This window comes from Myotis nattereri, assembly GCF_964212035.1.
Source record: "Myotis nattereri genome assembly, chromosome: 5".
Classification (NCBI taxonomy): Eukaryota; Metazoa; Chordata; class Mammalia; order Chiroptera; family Vespertilionidae; genus Myotis; species Myotis nattereri.
The window spans coordinates 7,562,934-7,582,237 of NC_138080.1; the positions used below are offsets into that span (position 1 = coordinate 7,562,934).

A 19,304-nucleotide genomic window follows, 5' to 3' on the forward strand; every position below is an offset into this window, starting at 1 on the left:
TGGTTCTCTTCTCTTGTGCAACTGCAATGGCTTATCTTCTGTGGGAAGGAGCAGGACATAAAGGGGCAGCTTGCCCTTGACCCTAATTTTAGAAGAAATGCACTCCATGTTACCCACTAAAGAAAGGCTACCTTTAGGATGAGGTATATATATCTTACTAGAGGCCCGGTGCACGAAATTTGTGCACAGGTGCAGCCCCTAGGCCTGGCCAGTGATCGAAGCACCAGCATGTTACATAGAAGGGCAGGTCCCAGCTGACCTCTGGACCCTGGGCAGCACCTGGGTCACCGGGCCGCTGTGTGCCCCCTCCCCCCCGCACCTGAGTCATGTTGCCAAGTCCCCACACAGAGATGCGGTGAGCGCGGCTGGACGCTGTGGGCCGGGGCGCAGCATGGGCCTCTGGGCTGCCCAGCAATACCACATGGAAGCCGGACGGGCAGAGTGTTCTCTCCTGGCCAGCCTTGCAGACCGGCTCCTGAGCGAACCCACAGGGAGCCTAACTGGCCCCTGCGGTCCTCATGGCTGTGGTCCAGCTCACCTGGAAGAGGCTGTACAGGTGCAGGGCGGGCTCCTCATGGGCACCCAGCACCTGAGCATGGGGGCTTCCCTGGTGCGCAAGCCCTGGCGCCCCAGGGGAAGGTAGCAGGGGGAGTGAAAGCGAGCTCAGCAGATGCCCTGCATTCTCACCACATCTCTGTCCCTGTCACCCCCACCCCCAGGTAACCGGGGAGAGGTTGCGGCACCCCACCTGGGTGCCACAGGAGGTTGGTCACTGCCACCCACCCCCGTTCTAGCCTGTGTCCTGCTGGCCGGGGGGAGGGGCCAACTGCCACCAAGGCAGCAGTGGGATGATCGGGGCCTTCCGGCCAGAGGGAGGGACTGGAAGGTTGGCTGGCAGGCCTCATCCAGCAATCGGGGCCTGCAGGCTGGGGCAGCTCCTTCATTGAGCGTCTGCCCCCTTGTGGTCAGTGCATGTCATAGCGACCGGTTGTTCTGGTTGTTCCGTCATAATGGTCACTTAGGTTTTTATATATATAGATTACCCATTGACTCCTATCTTTTTATAAAATTGAAAATGAGTTTTGGATTTGTTAAAAGACTTAGGTGTGGGGGCACATCTGTGATAATGTCAACAATAAAAAATAAACTAAAAAAGACTTTTCATTAATATTATTCTCTTTAGCAAAGCAAAGGTATGATGAATTATATCTGGGGATTGTGTAAGTAATCATCCTTGCACTACTGAAATAAATCCTACTTGACTACAATGCACTACTTAAAAATAAAGTTGGATTATGTTTGCTAATAATTCACTAGGGATTTTTTAATTCATAAGTTGGATTGTCTCAATCTTCTCTGACCAGAGTTATATCCTTATATACATGTGCTGCTAAGGAGCTTTTGGATGCGCTCCTCCCTGTCAGTGTCTGGACAGTGGGGGCAGCACTGAGGGGGTGTCCTGTAGTGGAAGGTGGGATGTGATTTCCAAGGAAACCATCTCAGTCAAGGCCTTTTACTGGGAGGGGAAAGCTCTTAAATTTCTCCATTTCTTCCATGGAATTTGGTCTAGTAAACCATCTATCTCTACTGGAGTTTCACTCATTTCTTTTTCTCCTACAAAGTGAAACTTCTCATCTTAAATTTACTTACATAGAGAGTTGCATAATATGTCTTATGATTTCTTAAAATTTCTGTGTTTAATGGCTATTTCCCCTTGTTATTTCTCTCTCTCTCTGTGTGTGTGTGTGTGTGTGTTTTGGTCTCATTTTACTAGTATATCTTGATTAGCTTAGTGATTTCTTTTCCTATATTTATTTTTTTCAAAATCAGATGTTTAAAATATTAGCTTGAGTGTTTTCCTGCTGCTTGGTTTGTTGATTTCTGCTTTTATCTTTTTAATTCCTTCCATGTGCTTGCTCTCAGTTGATGTTTCCCAATTTTCAATTTGTAACTTTAAGTACTTAACTCTGTGATACTGGTAGTTGTATTAAAACAGCACCTTTCTCTGGGACCTGGATCTAGACTCAGACATGTATCTGTGTGACTGTCCTTCTAGAGACACTGTGTTGGTTTGTAATTCTCCTCTCACTCTGCCACCTGTCATCCTGACAAGGCCACTTGTCTGCATGAGGGAGCCAGCACTTGGGTGGAAAGACAGACACAGGAATTCCAGGATGCTCACTTTGTAAATATTTAATAAATGACCAAATCTCAGGTACCAGAGCACTCAGCCAAGTCACCTCACTCTCCCTGGGCACCCTGACCCTTCTTTGGTGAGACTGGGTCTGCTTCTTGGGGTGTGGCCCTGGCTCAGCCCCTTTCTGACCCGGAATTGGCCTGGCTGGCTGCCCTCACCTCACTCAGATGCCTGGAGACTTGAGGGGCTGAGATGAGTAGGGCCCAAGGCATGCAGCACGAGGAAGCCAGGGTAGGGGTCTTGCCCTCACAACATTGTCAGGAAGGCCATCATGGTCATCAGGACATGGATGGAGGCCCCTAGAGAGGAGGAAAGGGTGGGGAGCGGCTGAGGAGGTAGGGGTGTGAGTGCTATCTGATGATGGATCCATATGGAGAAATGGGAGACTCGAGCAAAAACTGCAGGATACATAGGGAACATGCAACCGCGGCCCCAGCTCACTATTCCAATTTGCACCCAGACGTGGTTGAATTCACAGACGAGTGGGCCCCCAGAATCACCCTGGAAGAAAAGAGGAGTTTCCTGTGAACCCAGAGACTGGGGCCTGCTGCCTCCTGCATGAGGGTGGCCCAGAGCCCAACCCTCTGGAGCCAGTCCAGAGCCCCTTCACTCTGCAGGCCCACCTGGCCAGTGCCAGGCCCTGCTGTGGGAAGGCAGAGCAAGGTGCCCAGGATGATAGTCAGCAGGCGAGGTCCCCAGGCAAGGCCCCTTTGGCCAGCATTGGGGTCCACAGGGCACTGGGCGCTGACTGGGCCTGTGCCCCATCTGTACCCAGGCCACCTATGGTTCTGTCCAACCTGTGGCCACATGGCGATGTGCTCTGAAACCCACAGGGGCCAGGCTTTTGGGGGCCACCCACCCATCCAGGACAAATATCCCCTATGCCTTTAAGCAGATGAACACATGAAAGTCATGGGTTTAGCCCCCGTCCCTGAGGTAGAATGCACCTCGCAGGCAGTCTTCAGGTTCCTGAGGTCCCCGGCACATATCATGTCTGGCAGAATGTATGATGTCTGTCCATAAAGCAACTGGCACAAGGCAAATGGGATCAGAGGCATCTGCACCTCCTGCAGGTGGTCTGAGGAGTCACCTGTCAAAAAGAAGCGCAGGTCCAGTGAGAGGTCCTCCCCACCCTGTTCCTGAGGACACACCCAGCCCAATCCCAGGCCCAGTGGGCTCAACCAGTGGCTTTTTCTCTTGCTCCTGCCCTCCAATGGCTCCCTTCTCTGCACTGGGATTCAGGTGTTGGTCAATGAAATGTGAATATAAGTGCCACATGAAATTTTATAAAAGAACCATCAGAGCCAAACCCTTCGAGGCATGCAGCATGTCTTCCCACTGCTATGGCGTGAGTGCATGGAGTCCATCAGCTCTGTCCCTGGTGACTGTGGGGTTGGAGACTGTAGGGTGGCACTATATGTACAAGAAAGAAAGCTTCGAGTTTTGTGGCACATCACCCCTGTATCCTCTCTGTGCTGAGGGATATAGAAATTAGTCCCAGAAACTTTAAGCTTTCCTGGCCAATGTGTGAGTGGGTCCCAAGGCTCCATGCCAGCCTGACTGGAAGGAGCTGCTCCCACAGACTGAAGACCCTCTGACCAGGGTTAAAGGGACCTGTATTTGTGGAATCTGTTTTGGAGCTGATGCATGTGGACCTTGAGGGGAAGCAGAATGTCATCAGTGTCTGTGGTTGCTGCTGCTGTGTTGGTGAGGTAATTAATATCAGGAAAAGAGGTACAGAAGAATTAGCTGGTGCACATAGAATGCAGAGCAATAGAGAGTCCACAGACTTAGGGTCTAGTGTTAGAAGAGGCCTCCCAGGAAAATGCAGTTAGGAAACTACTTTGACACTCCCAAGCCAGCTAAAAATCTCTCTAAGGGCTTTTGCTGTGGCCACTGAGAAGAGAGAACCGAGGAGACAAGGTCTACAAGGGCCCCACCTCCTGCCTGGAGCACTTTTCAGGTCTGAAATATAAAGAACACAGGCAGCTGGAATCTGCAAGGCAGCTGGATGCCAGAAGGAGGGTGCTCCAGAGAAAGAGAGCCCAGAGGCCCACAGGGGGCTCATTTACCGTGGTTTGCTGCAGGACCGTGAGCCAGGAATGCAGAGGGTACATCTCCACAGAGGGCAGCGAGTGGCCAGGTTGGACTTCACAGTGCTGAGCTCAATGGGGCTGGGAAGCTGAGTTCCAATGGGCCAAGAATGAAGAGTCTCATGGGATACCAAGGACATTGAGGGAGACAGTGTTGAGGTGGGAGAAAATTGCTGGGAGCCGGTCCATCCTTGCTGTTTCAAGGGACCTGGCATATATGGCATACTGTTCTTAATATGTTTGCTCACCTTCTTGGCACTATGTGTTTTAACCAAGGTCACCTCTCTGAGAAAGGTTGTTTCCCCAGGTAGGGATTTTCCCCTGAAGTTAGGGAGGGAATAAAACCCCTTAACTAAGTGCCAGGCAGGTAATTAATCACTTTAACTACGAACAATCATGCTTAAGCTACATAATCTTTACTCCCTGGAATGGAGATAAGAAACGCCCTAACTTTTGGAATAGAGATTGGAATCAACTGGTATAAATACAGATGTAACAAGACAACAGGACACAGAACCTAGACACAGAACCTAGACACAGAACCTACACAGAACCTAGAGACAGAAGAACTTCACTGGAGAGAACATGGCAAAAGATCCTGGACAGAAACTGGAGACAGAACCTAGAGACAGAACCTAGCGAGAGAACATGGCTGAAAAACCTTGAGACAGAACCTGGCTACAGAACCTGGATAGAACATGGCAAGAGAACCTGACTAGAACCTGGTGACTGAACCTGGCTGGAGAACCTGAACAGAACCTGGCTGGAGAACCTAGCGAGGGAACATAGCTACAGAACCTGGCTACAGAATCTGGCGACCAAACCTGGCTGGAGAACCTACAGAACCTGGCAATAGAACTAGGCAGGAGAACCCAACCATGCTGATCAACTGAACGCTGCCTCTGTGCCATTCCTTCTTCGCCGACTCTGTCCACACCTTTGGGGACCCCTGGACCTGCTGGGGTTGGACCCCAGCAGAAAATATCCCCATCGTGCTCACAGGGATGCTGAGGCCACACAGAACTAGGCAGACAGAGGACCGCAATGATGAGCCTGGCACAGACTGTCTCACATTTGACAGAGCAGAGAAGGAGAAGTACAACACAGACACGAGCGGGAAGAAGTCAGCTGTAAATTCAATGAGTTCTTCAATGCTGGCAGTGGGCCAGCTCAGGAAACAGGAAGACAGAGGACAGAGGTTTGCACCCATGGGTAGCTTTTTCTCTGGGTCTCCAGTGGGAGCTCCTGAGAAATACGGGGGACTGGGCAGGGATCAGAGAGAAGGTTCCTCAGTGCAGGCATTCAGGGACAGCCAGCTGCCACTGGGGACCCAGAAAACACAGCTTACTTCCCTTCTTGCACACAGAGCAGAACCCTTCCGCCAGTGAGGGGTGGCACATCATATACTCCTGCCCCAGGGCCTGGCACAGGTACACTACTCTGGAGGAAGGACAGAAACAAGGCCCATGTCTTTGGAAATCCTCTGGGTTCAAGAACTACACCAGTAACACCAGAGTTCTGTTCTATTTGCTACCATAGGCATAGGGATCTGCTATCATGAGGACAAGAAAACAGAACCATTACAAACATTTACTCAACTGATGACACACCATTAAAATATATGAAGCAGAACCCCATAAAATTGAAGGGTAAAATAGACAGTTCTATAATAATAGTTGGAGACTTCAGTACCTCACCTTCAATAATGGAAAGAACAACCAGACATGGAAGAAGGCAAAGGACTTAAACATCACAGTAAACCGGATAGATATAACAGACACATACTGAACACTTCACCCAACAACAACATATACATCCTCTCAAGGGCACATGGGGCATTTTTCAGGATAGATCATATATTAGGACACAAAATAAGTCTCTATAGATTTTAAGAGATAGGACAAAAGCTTCATAACTTTGGACTTGGCAGTGATTTCCTTATTATGACATCAAAGGCACAGGCAACAAAAGAAAAATAGACAAATTGGACTTCGTGAGAAATTTAAAATGTATATGAAAAGACACTACTAGAGTAAAAAGGCAACCCCTTAGAATGGGAGAAAATATTTTCAAATCATATATCTGATCAGGGGTTAATATTCAGAATATATGGAGAACTCCTAAAACTCAACAACAAAACAACCAACCTGATTCAAAAGACTTTAATAGACATTTCTCCAAAGAAGAGATACAAAGAGCCAATAAGCACATGAGAATATGCTCAACATTACTAATCATAAGGGAAAAGCAAATTAGTACTATGATGTATCACCTCACACTCATTAAAATGGCTATTATCAAAAACAGAAAACAAGGATGTGGAGAAACTGAAAGTCTTGTGCACTGTTCGTGGGAATAAAAATGGTACAGCCACTGGGGAAAATAGTATGGAGGTTCCTCAAAAAATTAAAAATAAGATTACCATTTGACCCAGCAATTCCACTTCTTGGCATATACCCCAAATATTTGAAAGCAGGGTCTTGAAGAGATATTTGCACACCATGTTCATAGAAGCATTATTAACAGTAGCAAACTAAGTGTCCACAACATATTAAAATATGGCATACACATACAATGGAATATTATTTAGCCTATCAAAGGAAGAAAATTCTGACACATGCAAAACATGGAAAAAACTTGAGGACATTGTGCTAAGTGCAATTAGCCAGTTACAAAAGGACAAATACTGTATGAGTCCACTTTATGAAGTAGCTTAGTCAAAATGATAAATACAGGCCAAAACCGGTTTGGCTCAGTGGATAGAGCGTCGGCCTGCGGACTGAAGGGTCCCTGGTTCGATTCCGGTCAAGGGCATGTACCTGGGTTGCGGGCACATCCCCAGTGGGGGATGTGCAGGAGGCAGCTGATCGATGTTTCTCTCTCATCGATGTTTCTAACTCTCTATCTCTCTCCCTTCCTCTCTGTAGAACATCAATAAAATATATTAAAAAAAAATGATAAATACAGAAAGTGTAATGGTGGTTGCCAGTAGCTGGTGAAAGGGAAAAATGAGGATTTATTATTTAATGAGTATACAGGATAAAAAGAATTCTAGTGATTATCATTGGCAATGGCAGTATAATGATGTGAATATATTTAATACCACTGAACTGCACACTTAAAAATTGTCAGGACAGTATATTTTATGTTATGTGTATTTTAACACAATAAATATTTTTAGTTAGATATATGGGCCAGGAGCCAAGATGGTGGCATAGGTAGATGCAGTACTCACTGCCTCCCACAACCACATAAAAATGACAACTAAACAACAGAACAACCATCATTCAGAACTGCCTGAAATCTGGCTGAATGGATGTCCTACACTGGAGAATTAAAGAAGAAAGCACATTGAGTTTGGTAGGAGGGGAGGAAATGTAGATCAGGCTAGTCTGACACCCACATGTGACATCTTTTTTAATCAGGAGGGATATCTAAGCTGAGGAGACCTCCCATGAAGAACAAGAGGTTCTAGCCCCAAATCAGACCCCTCAGCAAAGGGTACCAGTGCTGGGAAGAGAAGTCACGTAACTTCGGGCTATAAAAACCAGTGGGGACTGTGGTTGAGTGACATGGAGCCTGCTGGAGTCCCGAGTGTTTCTCTTAAAGGGCTGGCCCATGGACTTACTGTACTTGAACTTGCTCCTTCTGAGCTCCAGTGCTGAGGCAGCTGCTTGGGTGGATCCAGGGACATACAGGGAGGAACTGGATTGTCTGACATCAGAAAAAGAACTCAGGGATGGCTTTCTCTCAGACAGGGGTGTTTGCAGTGGTCATTGTTCCTATGCTGAGACCTCCCCTGTTGCAGAGCTGACTGGCAGAGGCTAAATCTGAGTCTCCATTAACCTGGCTCACACTGTTCCCTATGCCCTGGTGATTCCCTAAGACCCCACCCACACCACCCAATTTGAAGCCCCACCCAATTTGTTTGCAGCAGCTTTTCCATATGAATGGCCTATCCTGGCTCAGGCTTCAGACTTTCCTAAAAATCTCTCAAACTAGCAGCAGCTGGAATCAGTGTGCCCCATACCACTCAATAAGAGACCCCAGGCCTGGCACTAGCAACAGTTTGCCTTGTTTCACAACTTGGCCTTTCCTGGGCACTTCCAAGCCCAACACATGTAGCAGTCATCTGCAGATTGCTCTGAAGCTCCTGGTGGGTGGCCCCAGGCAGGGCACAGGAATTGGATGACTTTGCACCTCCAGAGGAGCCCTAGAGCCAGTATATATGGTGGACAGATTTAGCCCACTCCAGATTATAACTCTACACATCTATGAGTGACACACTCAAGGGGCAGACTCAGTGAGCACCAAAGCCCCACTGAAGCAAGACCTGCTCCATAAGGGTGTCTCGTGCACAGTACCTCTTCCACTGTAGTCACAGCTGGTCCTCACAGCCAATTGGCCGGAAGGTCAGCTCCTCCTAGTGACCCAAAAGCAATTAAAGCTCAACTACAACAAGACTGTGCACACAGCCCACACGGGGGTGCACCTAGAGTGCCCAGCTAAGGTGACTGGGGAGGCTGAGCCACTGGCTTCTACAGGATACCTACTACACTAGGCCACTCTACCAATTCCAGGAGACATAGAAGCTCTACATAATACATAGAAACAAACACCGAGAAGCAGCCAAAATGCAGAGGCAAAGAAACATGTCACAAATGAAAGAACAGAAGAAATCTCCAGAAAAATAACTAAATGAAGTGGAAGCAAGCAAACTACTAGATACAGAGTTCAAAACAATGGTAATAAGGCTACTCATGGATCTCAATGAGAGCTTCAAGGGACTCAAAGAGAGATTCAAGAGACTTAGTGAGACTTTCAAGAACCTTAGTGAGAATACCAAAGACGTGCAAAAGGACCAGCCAGAATTAAGCATACACTAACTGAAATAAAGAATAATTTATAGGGATTCAACAGTAGAGTAGAGGATTCTGAGAATCAAATAAATGATTTGGAATATGAGGAAGCAAAAAACATCCAATCAGAAGAGCAAAAGGAATCCAAAAATATGTATATGAAGATACTGTAAGTAGCCTCTGGGACAACTTCAAGCATACCAGCATTAGCATTATGGGGGTGCCAAAAAGAGAAGAGAGAGAGCAAGATATTGAAAACCTATTTGAAGAAATAATGACAGGAAACTTCCCCTACCTAGTGAAAGAAATAGACTTACAAGTCCAGGAAGTACAGAGTTCCAAACAAGAGGAACCCCAAAGAGGCCCACACCAAGACACATCATAATTAAAATGCCAAATGTTAAAAACAAAGAGAGAATCATAAAATCTGCAAGAGAAAAGCAGTTAGTTACTGACAAGGGAATGCCCATACAACTGTCAGTTGATTCTCAACAGAAAGATTGCAGGCATAAAAGGGAGTGGCAAGAAATATTCAAAGTGATGAATAGGAAGGACTTACAACCAAGATTAGTCTACCTAGCAAAGCTATCATTTAGAATTGAAGGTCAGAGCTTCCCAGACAAGAATGAGTTAAAGAGTTCATCACCACCAAACCAGTATTCTATGAAATGCTGAAGGGTATTCTTTAGTACTACTACTACTAATAATAATAATGAGGAGGAGGAAGAGGAGGAGGAGGAGGATGAGGAGGAGGAGAAAAGATAATAAAATGGCAATAAATACATATCTCTCAACATTTGAATCTAAAATAAATGAACAAGGAATCTAATGAACAAAATAAACTGATGAATAAAATAGAACTAGAGGCATGAAAACATGGAACAGACTGATGAACCTCAGAGGGAAGAGGGGAGTAAGCAGGAAGAGATTAACCAAAAAACTTATATGCATATATGCATTACCTATGGACACAAGCAATAGGGTGGTGAAGAACTGAGGTTCGTTGGGAACTGGGTGGAGGGGGGAAAAGGAGGACATTTTTAATACTCCCAACAATAAAGATTAAAAAAATGATTTTTGGTCAGAAGTTCCCTCAAATGAGGAGGGAACTCCTCACTTTATTCTGTCATATTATTATAAACAAACATAAAAGAGAACTATGCATGAACTATTGAAGAATGTTTCTGAACCAAGAATTAGGATGAATCTAGCTCTGTGCTCCTAAGGGCCAAAGAAAGAGACAGAAAGCAGACATGTGAAATGATGTTGATGTCTGAGCATGGAGAGAGGGTAGGATCAATTCGGGGAAGGGATGCTGGGGTAAGCACTCCTTGGAGGATGGGTATGTTACAGGTCTACAGAGATGGTGGATGTGTATCTCCCCACCACTACATCTCTCTGCAGACACTGGGGTGCACATCATTGTAAGATCAAATTGGGGGAGGAGTGTCATGACTGGGAGGTAAGTAGTCATGATTTTAGAGTGAGCTGAATTTGGGCTTTGGGTCAATCATTTTTCAGATGTGGTTAAAAATGAGACTATTGAAAACTATGTTCAAGGATTATTAAAGGTTTAAATAACAGTAATGCCAATATAATGTGCAGAAGTAAAATACAGATGATAACATAAGGAATTGAAGAGGGAAGGGAGTTCTATTATGTAAAGTGTTTACATCTGTTAAATAGTAAACTACAAAGTAAGGGGATATGAGCTGCATTCATGGATCCAGTTTTCTATCCTTTCCTGTATCTACTAGTGCGCTCTTTGCCTGGTGTCTCTGCGGTCACTCCCATTGGTAGATATGATGCATTTCCCAGTTCTCAGATCTGAATTTTGCCACATGACATGCTTTGTTAGTGGGTTTTTGGCACACTTGTTACAAGCCGACACTTGAAAAAGTGCTGTGTTTTTCCACCAGCAAGCCTGCTGGACCAGCAATTTTCAACTTTTTTCATCTCAAGGCACACATAAACTAATTATTAAATTTCTGCAGCACAACAAATATATTTTTTGCCCATTTGACCAAAGAAACAGGTATAATTTTGATTCATTCACACCTGATGGCTCCTGTTGTGTTGGCTATTGGCATTTTTTTTAAATCTGACAATCTAAAAGGAAAAAGAGGTCAGTTCCCCTGACTAAAATCAATATCCAGTACTATATGTTTGTTTTTGTGTGTTTCTTTAACCTCTTTTAAAAAAATTTTTTTTTTATTGAGTTCAGAGAGGAAGGAAGAGGGAGAGAGAGAGAGAAACATTAATGGTGAGAGAGAATCATTGACCGGCTGCCTCCTGCACGCCCCCTACTGGGGATAAGGCCCGCAACCTGGGCATCTTCCCTTGACCGGAATTGAACCTGGGACCCTTCAGTTCGCAGGCCGACGCTCTATCCACTGAGCCAAACCAGCTAGGGCTCCAGTACTGTATGTTTAAAAAATGTTTTCTGCCTGGCCGATGTGACTCAGTGGTTGAACATCGATCTATGAACCAGGAAGTTAAGTTTCAATTTCAGGTTAGTGCACATGCCCAGGTTGTGGGCTCAATCCCCAGTAGGGGTTATGCAGGAGGAAGTTGATCAATGATTCTCTCTCATTGTTGATGTGTCTATTTCTATCTCCCTCTCCTTACCTCTCTGAAATCAATAAAATATATTTTAAGAAATTTATGATGAAAGGTCTCTGGATCAGAGTCCCATGTTTCAGCTAGTCTATCACAGGCACCCACAGCCAGGTGAGCTAAATGAATGCCTACCACTATGTATAACAGGCTTTTACAGTTCATTGTAACGCAGTGTTATTGTGGCAATACTAGTATATAAATACCAAAAAATTGGTACCTAGAAATTGGAGGTTGCCATAAAAATAAAAAAAATGTGGCACTGGTTTTGGGACCTAGTAGATGGAAAAAGGTTCCTACAGTATAATCTAGAACAGTGATGGCGAACCTTTTGAGCTCGGAGTGTCAGCATTTTGGAAAACCCTAACTTAACTCTGGTGCCGTGTCACATATATAAATTTTTTGATATTTGCAACCATAGTAAAACAAAGACTTATATTTTTGATATTTATTTTATATATTTAAATGCCATTTAACAAAGAAAAATCAACCGAAAAAATGAGTTCGCATGTCACCTCTCACACACGTGTCATAGGTTTGCCATCACTGATCTAGAAAAATGAAAAGAAAATGGATCAGAAAGGTTGGGAAAATGGTGGCCTGTGCTCTGAAGTGTCAAAACTGTTGCCAAGGGTAATTTGGAAGATAGAAAATGTACTTAATGAACTTAAGAAACTTGGCAAGATGACTTCCAGGCAGAATTATGAGTCAAGAGGTTGCTTCTGACCCAACAGTATGGCTCAGTGGTGGAGTGTCAACCCATGAACCAAGAGGTTGCTGGTTGATTCCCAGTCAGGGCACATTCCCTGGGTTGTAGGATCAATCCCCATTAGGTGGCTTGCAGAAGGAAGCCGATTGATGTTTCTATCTCTTTATCCCTCTTCCTTTCTTTCTAAAATCAATAAAAACATTTTTTTATAAAGAGGTTGCTTCTGGCTGAGTATAAGTTACTACAAAAAAAGATGAACTCAGAATAGAACACACCAATTCTCAGGCAGAGACTAGAAGGTATATGATAAAGAAGGGGGCAACAAACTTCCTGGAAGTGACCATAAGTGAATGTTTGAGGCTTTGGAGGCCAAACCAGATCTGCAAGTACTCACTCTGCCACTGGAGCAGAAGAGCAGCCATAGACAATACTCACGTGAATGAGTGTGTGTGTGTTCAAATAAAAATATATTTATGGACATGGAACTTTGAAGTTTATAAAAATTTCATGTTCCATAAAATATTCTTCTTCTTTTGGTTTTATATCAACTATTTAAAAATGTAAATGTATTATTGTCTGTAGTTGTTTTTGATGATTCATTGGGATTTTCTACTTATAGGATTCTGTCATCAGTGAAGAGAGATAGTTCTTCTTATCAATTTGGAAGCCTTTTATTTATTTTTATTGCCTAATTTATCTGTCTAGAGCAGCCGTGGGCAAACTACGGCCCGAGGGCCAGATCCGGCCCGTTTGAAATGAATAAAAATAATAAAAAAAAAGACCGTACCCTTTTATGTAATGATGTTTACTTTGAATTTATATTAGTTCACACAAACACTCCATCCATGCTTTTGTTCCGGCCCTCCAGTCCAGTTTAAGAACCCATTGTGGCCCTCGAGTCAAAAAGTTTGCCCACCCCTGGTCTAGAGTCTGGTATTATATGGAATACAAATGGAACCACTCAACTTCTGGTCAAGATGGTAGAGTAAGTAAACACTGTGCTCACTCCCTCCCATGACCACATCAAAATGACAACTAAATTATAAAACAACCACCCTTGAGAATCACCTGAGGACTAACTGAACAGAACTTTTATAACTAAGGATATAAACAAAAAGCCATGCTTAGACTGGTAGGAGGGGTGGATATATAAAACAGGCTGGTCCCATACCCACCTGTGGCAGTTGAGAATTAGGAAGGATATATTGGCTGTAGGGTCCCCACTTAGGAGCAAGGGGTCCCAGGCCCACAGCAGGCTTCCCAGCCCGAAGTACCAGTGCCAGGAAAATGAGTCCCCACAACATCTGCCTGTGAAAATCAGTGGGGATTCTGTCCAGGTGAGACAGAGGGCTCCTAGAAATCCAGGCATCCTCTTAAAGGGCCTGCATACAGATTCACTCACTCACAAACACTCACCCTAAGCTCCAGCAAAGGGGCAGCAGCTCAAAAGATACAAAGGAAATATGAGAAGGAACTGAATTGTGTGGCTTCAGGGTGAGGGCTGGAGAAGTTGCTATTGGTTCTGTGAAGAGCCCTTCTGACACACAGCCTGCAGGTGCAAACAGGCATCAAATCTGAATCTGCATTAACTTAGAGAACACTACTCCCCTTGCCCTGGTCCTTGAGATCCCACCTAACCCAACTCATGCACTATCCAAGCCTTTTTCAGCAGCTGCTCCTCAAAAGCAGTTGATTGTGGCCCAGGCTGCAGGCATTTCTAAAAATTCTCAAAGGTCCACAAGCCCTATGCAGGTGGAACCTGGCCTCTGAATGCCCTATACCTCTTGATGAGCATCCACAGGCCTGGCACTGATGGCAACCAGCTTTGGTTCACAGTGTAGCCTCTCCCATATGCCTCTAGGCCCAGTACAGGCAGCTAAAAATTGCAAATCAATCATTTTGTAGCTCCTACCAGGTGCCCATGGCTGGGTACAGGCATTAGCTGACTTTGAGCTGCACCAGAGTCCCTCCCAAAAGGCTCCAGAACCAACACACCAGATGGTCAGCTTCAGACCACAACAGAGCACCACATGATTAAGTCCTTAAATGGCACACCCAAAAGGTGGTCTTGGCAGGCACCAGAGTAATGCTGGAGCAAATCTTGCTCTATGGGATAAGCCCCAGCTTAGCAGCTCGTTCACTGTGGTCGTGGCCAGTTCTCACACCCAGTTAGCCTGAGGGTCACCCCACTTAATGATGTGCAATCAAGGCTCAAATACAAGAAGAGAGCACACACAATCAACAGAAGGAACACTTTTAGAAAACCTGGCTCAGGTGACCAGGGAGACTGCACCACTGGGCCTCATAGGACACCTACTAAAAACAACCACTATGCCAAGACTGAGACATATAGAAGATCTACCTAATATATAGAAGCAAACATAGAAAAACAGCCAAAATTAGGGGACAAAGAAAAATGTCCTTAAAGAAAGAATAGGAGAAAACTCCAGAAAAAGAACTAAATAAAATGGAGGCAGAGTTCAAAATATTGGTTATAAGGATGCTCAGTGAACATAGGGGAGGAAGAGATGAACTCGCTAAGAGAACTTCAACAAAGAAATAGTAAACATAAAAAAGACTTAGAAACCATAAAAACCAACCAGTCAGAAATGAAGAATACAATAACAGAAATGAAGACTATATTGGATGGAATAAACAGTAGATTAGATGAAATAGAAGATCAAATAAGTGATTTAAAATACAGGGTAGTGGAAAACACCCAATTAGAATAGCAAAAAGAAAAAATATTAATGAAATGATGATATCTTAAGAGACCCCTGAGACTTCAAATGTAACAACATTCATATCATAAGTGTACCAGAAGGAGAAGAGGGAGAACAAGGAATTGAGAACCTATTTGAATAAATAATGACTGAAAACTTCTTTAGCTTAGGGAAGGAAATAGACACACAAGTCCAGAAAGCACAGAGAGCACCAAAAAAAAATGCCTCTGAAGAGGTCCACACCAAGACACATCATAATTAAACACATCAAGGGTTAAAGACAAAGAGAGAATCTTAATAACAGCAAGAAAAAACAATTAATTACATACAAGGGAGCTCCCAGTAATCTGCTGATTTCTTACTTTTTAAAAAAAATATGGAACGAATTTGCATGTCATCCTTGCACAGGGGCCATGGAATCTTCTCTGTATTGTTCCAGTTTTAGTATATGTGCTGCTGATATGAGCACAGTCTGCTGATTTCTTAGCAAAATTTTTTTCAGGCCAGAAGGGATTGACATGAAATATTCAGTGATGAAAAAACAAGGAGCTATAAGCAAGACTACTCTACCTAGCAAGGCTATCATTTACTAGGTGTGCCAGTTAATAATGCAGATTTTTTCAATAGATTTTTTTTCAATATGTTGATAGATATGCAATTTGATACGTATGCTATTTTGTTATATTGACAACAAGCTTCAAAACTTCATTTGTCAAATTTGCTGAAGGTGTTAACATCATAGATATTTTTATGCTTAAAAATGTTGAATTTTGTGCCAAAAAGAGAGCATTTGCAGGAAGTTTTAATTCATTACTTTATTTTGAAGAAAAAGTTATTGTATACTTCGGGAAGCTTATGGTGAACATGCTCCATCTCATGATACTTGTGAATGCTGGCTTAAACGCTTTAAAAGTGTTTATTTCAATGTGAAAGACAAAGATCATCCAGGTCAACCGAAAAAGTTTAAAGACCAACAATTACAAGCAGTATTGGATGAAGATGCATGTCAAACTCAAAAACAACTTGCAGAAATTACTGCTCAGCAAACAATTTCCAGTCATTTACAAGCACTGGGAAAGATTGTAAAGGAAGGAAAATGGGTGCCACATCAACTGAATGAAAGACAAATGGAAAACTGAAAAGTCATCAGTAAAATGTTGCTTCAACGGCACGAAAGAAAGTATTTTTTGCATCGCATTGCGACTGGTGACACGAAAGAAAGTATTTTTTGCATCGCATTGTGACTGGTGATGAAACGTGGATTTATTTTGAGAATCCCAAATGCACAAAATCATGGGTTGATCCAGGTCAACCATCAACATCGACTGCGAGGCCAAATTGCTTCGGAAAGAAGACAATGCTCTGCATTTGGTGGGATCAGGAAAGTGTGGTGTATTATGAGCTTCTAAAACCAGGTGAAATCGTTAATACTGATCACTACCAATAACAAGTTATCAATTTGAACCACGCTTTGATCGTGAAATGACCAGAATGGGCCAGAGGACACGGCAAAGTAATTTTGCTTCATGATAACGCACCATCACACACTTTAAAACCAGTTAAAGACATATTGAAAGATCTTGCCTGGGAAGTATTAACCCACCTGCTGTATTTATCAGCCCTTGCTCCTTCAGATTACTACTTGTTCTGATTGATGGCCCATGCATTTTCTGAGCAGCACTTCAAAACATAGGAAGAAGTGGAAAATTGGGTTTCTGAATGGTTTGCCTCAAAACAAGAAAAGTTCAATTGGGACAGTATCCACAAATTACCTGAAAGATGGGGGAAATGTGTAGCTAGTGATGGACATTACTTTGAATAAAGCACTTTTGATATTTCTCTTGAAATTATCATATTTTCTTTGATTACAAAATCCGCCATAACCTGTACACATAGTAGAATTGAGAAATAAAGAGCTTCCAAGACAAGAAAAAGTTAACGGAATTCACCACCACTAAATCAGTATCACAAGAAATATTAACAGGAGAAGAAGAAGAAGGAGAAGAAGAAGAAGAAGAAGAAGAAGAAGAAGAAGAAGAAGAAGAAGAAGAAATAGAAATAATGCAATGACTACGTATGTATCAATAATCACTTTAAATGTAAGTGGGTTAAATGCTCTAATCATAAAATATAGGATGGCTGAATGGATAAGATAACAAGTCCCATATATATTCTGCCTGCAAGAGACCCACTTCAGATTGAAAGAAACACACCCAAACTGAAAGTAAAAGGATGAAAAAAGATATTTTAGATAAATTGAAATTTAAAAAAATTTAAAAGCTGGGGTAGTAATACTTATATCAGACAAAATAGACTTTAAAACAAAGGCTATAATAAGAGCTAAAGAAGGACATTTCACAATGATAAAGAGGTCAATCCAACAAGAGGATATAACCCTTATAAACATTTACACACTCAATGTAGGAACACCTAAATATATAAAGCAAATACTGATGGACCATAAGAGAGAGGCTGACAGTAGTACTGTAATAGTATGAGACTTTAACACCCCCTTAACATTAATGAATGGATCACCCAGACAAAAAAATCAATAAGGAAACAGTGGCCTTATGTGGCACATTAAACCAGATGAATTTAATTAGTATTTTTTAGGACATTTAACCCATAAGCAACAGAATATATATTGTTTTCAAGTATACATGTAACATTTCCCAGGATGGACAACATGTTAGGTTACAAAACAAGTCTCAACAAATTTAAAAAGAGACTGAAATAAGATCAAGCATTTTTTTCTGATCATAATGGTATGTAAGTAGAATTCAATTACAAGAGGAAAAATGAAAATTACAAACACATGGAAGCTAAATAACATGCTATTAAATAATGAATGTGTTAACAATGAATTTAATGGAGAAATCAAAAGATACCTTGAGACAAATGAAAATAAAGACACAATGACCCCAAATCTATGGGACACAATCCTAAGCAGTGCTTAGAGGGAAATTTATAGCAATACAGGCCTACTTAAAAAACACACAAACAAAATTAAGAAAAATCTAAAATAAACAATTTAACCTTATACCTTAAGGAACCAGAAACAGAAGAACAAAAACTAAAACCATTTCTCCTAAAACAGGAACAAGACGAGGTTGGTACAATATTCAAAATCAATAAACGTGACGCCAATTTTTGATAAAAACTTTCAGCAATGTGGGAATAGAGGAAACATATCTCAACATAATAAAGGCCATCTAAGACAAACCTACAGCAAACATCATACTCAATGGGCAAAAACTAAAACCATTTCCCCTAAGAACAGGAACAAGATAGGGATGTCCGCTTTCATTACTCTTATTCAACATAGTCCTGGAAGTCTAGCCACAGCGATCCAACAAGAAGAAGAAATAAAAGGCATCCAAATTGGAAAGGAGGAAGTCAAACTATCATCATTCACAGATGACACGATATTGTACATAGAAAACCCTAAAAGACTCCACCATAAAACTACTAGATTTAATAAATGAATTTGGCAATGTTGCAGGATACAAAATCAACACCTAAAAAATCGATGGCTTTTTTATACAACAATAAGGAATTCTCAGAAAGAGAAACTAAACAATCCCATTTACTATCACACCAAAAAAAAAAGATACTTAGGAATAAACTTATCTGAGGAGGCAAAAGACCTGTACTCAGAAAACTACAGGACATTGGAAAAAGAGATAGAGGAAGATATAAACAAGTGGAAGAATATATGCATTCATGGTATGGTAGAATTAATATCATTAAAATATCCATACTACCCAAGGCAAGCTACAGATTCAGTGCAATCCCTATTAAAATACCAATAGCATATTGCACAGATCTATAACAAATACTCCAAAAATTTATATGGAACCAAAAAAGACCCAGAATAGCTGCAGCCATCTTGAGAAAGGAAAACAAAGTTGGAGGAATCACAATACTACAGATTTTAAGTATACTACAAAGCCACTAGAATCAAAACAGCCTGGTACTGGCATAAGAACAGGCACGTAGAACAGTGGAACAGAACGGAGACCCAAGAAATTGACCCAAGCCATTACACTCAATTAATATTTGACAAAGGAGGCAAGAGCATACAATGGAGTCAAGAGAGTCTCTTCA

At 42.6% G+C, this 19,304-nt stretch overlaps 1 protein-coding gene across 1 annotated transcript in view; it reads right to left on the minus strand.

The window, feature by feature from the left end:
* Positions 1 to 496: 496 nt before the first annotated feature.
* The window catches only part of PRSS38 (serine protease 38), a gene marked incomplete at both ends in the record, with an annotated part of 68,878 nt that continues 50,070 nt past the window's right edge, over positions 497 to 19,304 (minus strand). The window contains 3 exons of the mRNA XM_081091303.1: positions 497 to 607; positions 2,585 to 2,698; positions 3,145 to 3,287. Coding sequence (XP_080947429.1) covers positions 497 to 607; positions 2,585 to 2,698; positions 3,145 to 3,287 — 368 coding nt within the window. The remainder of the gene's footprint in view (positions 608 to 2,584; positions 2,699 to 3,144; positions 3,288 to 19,304) is intronic.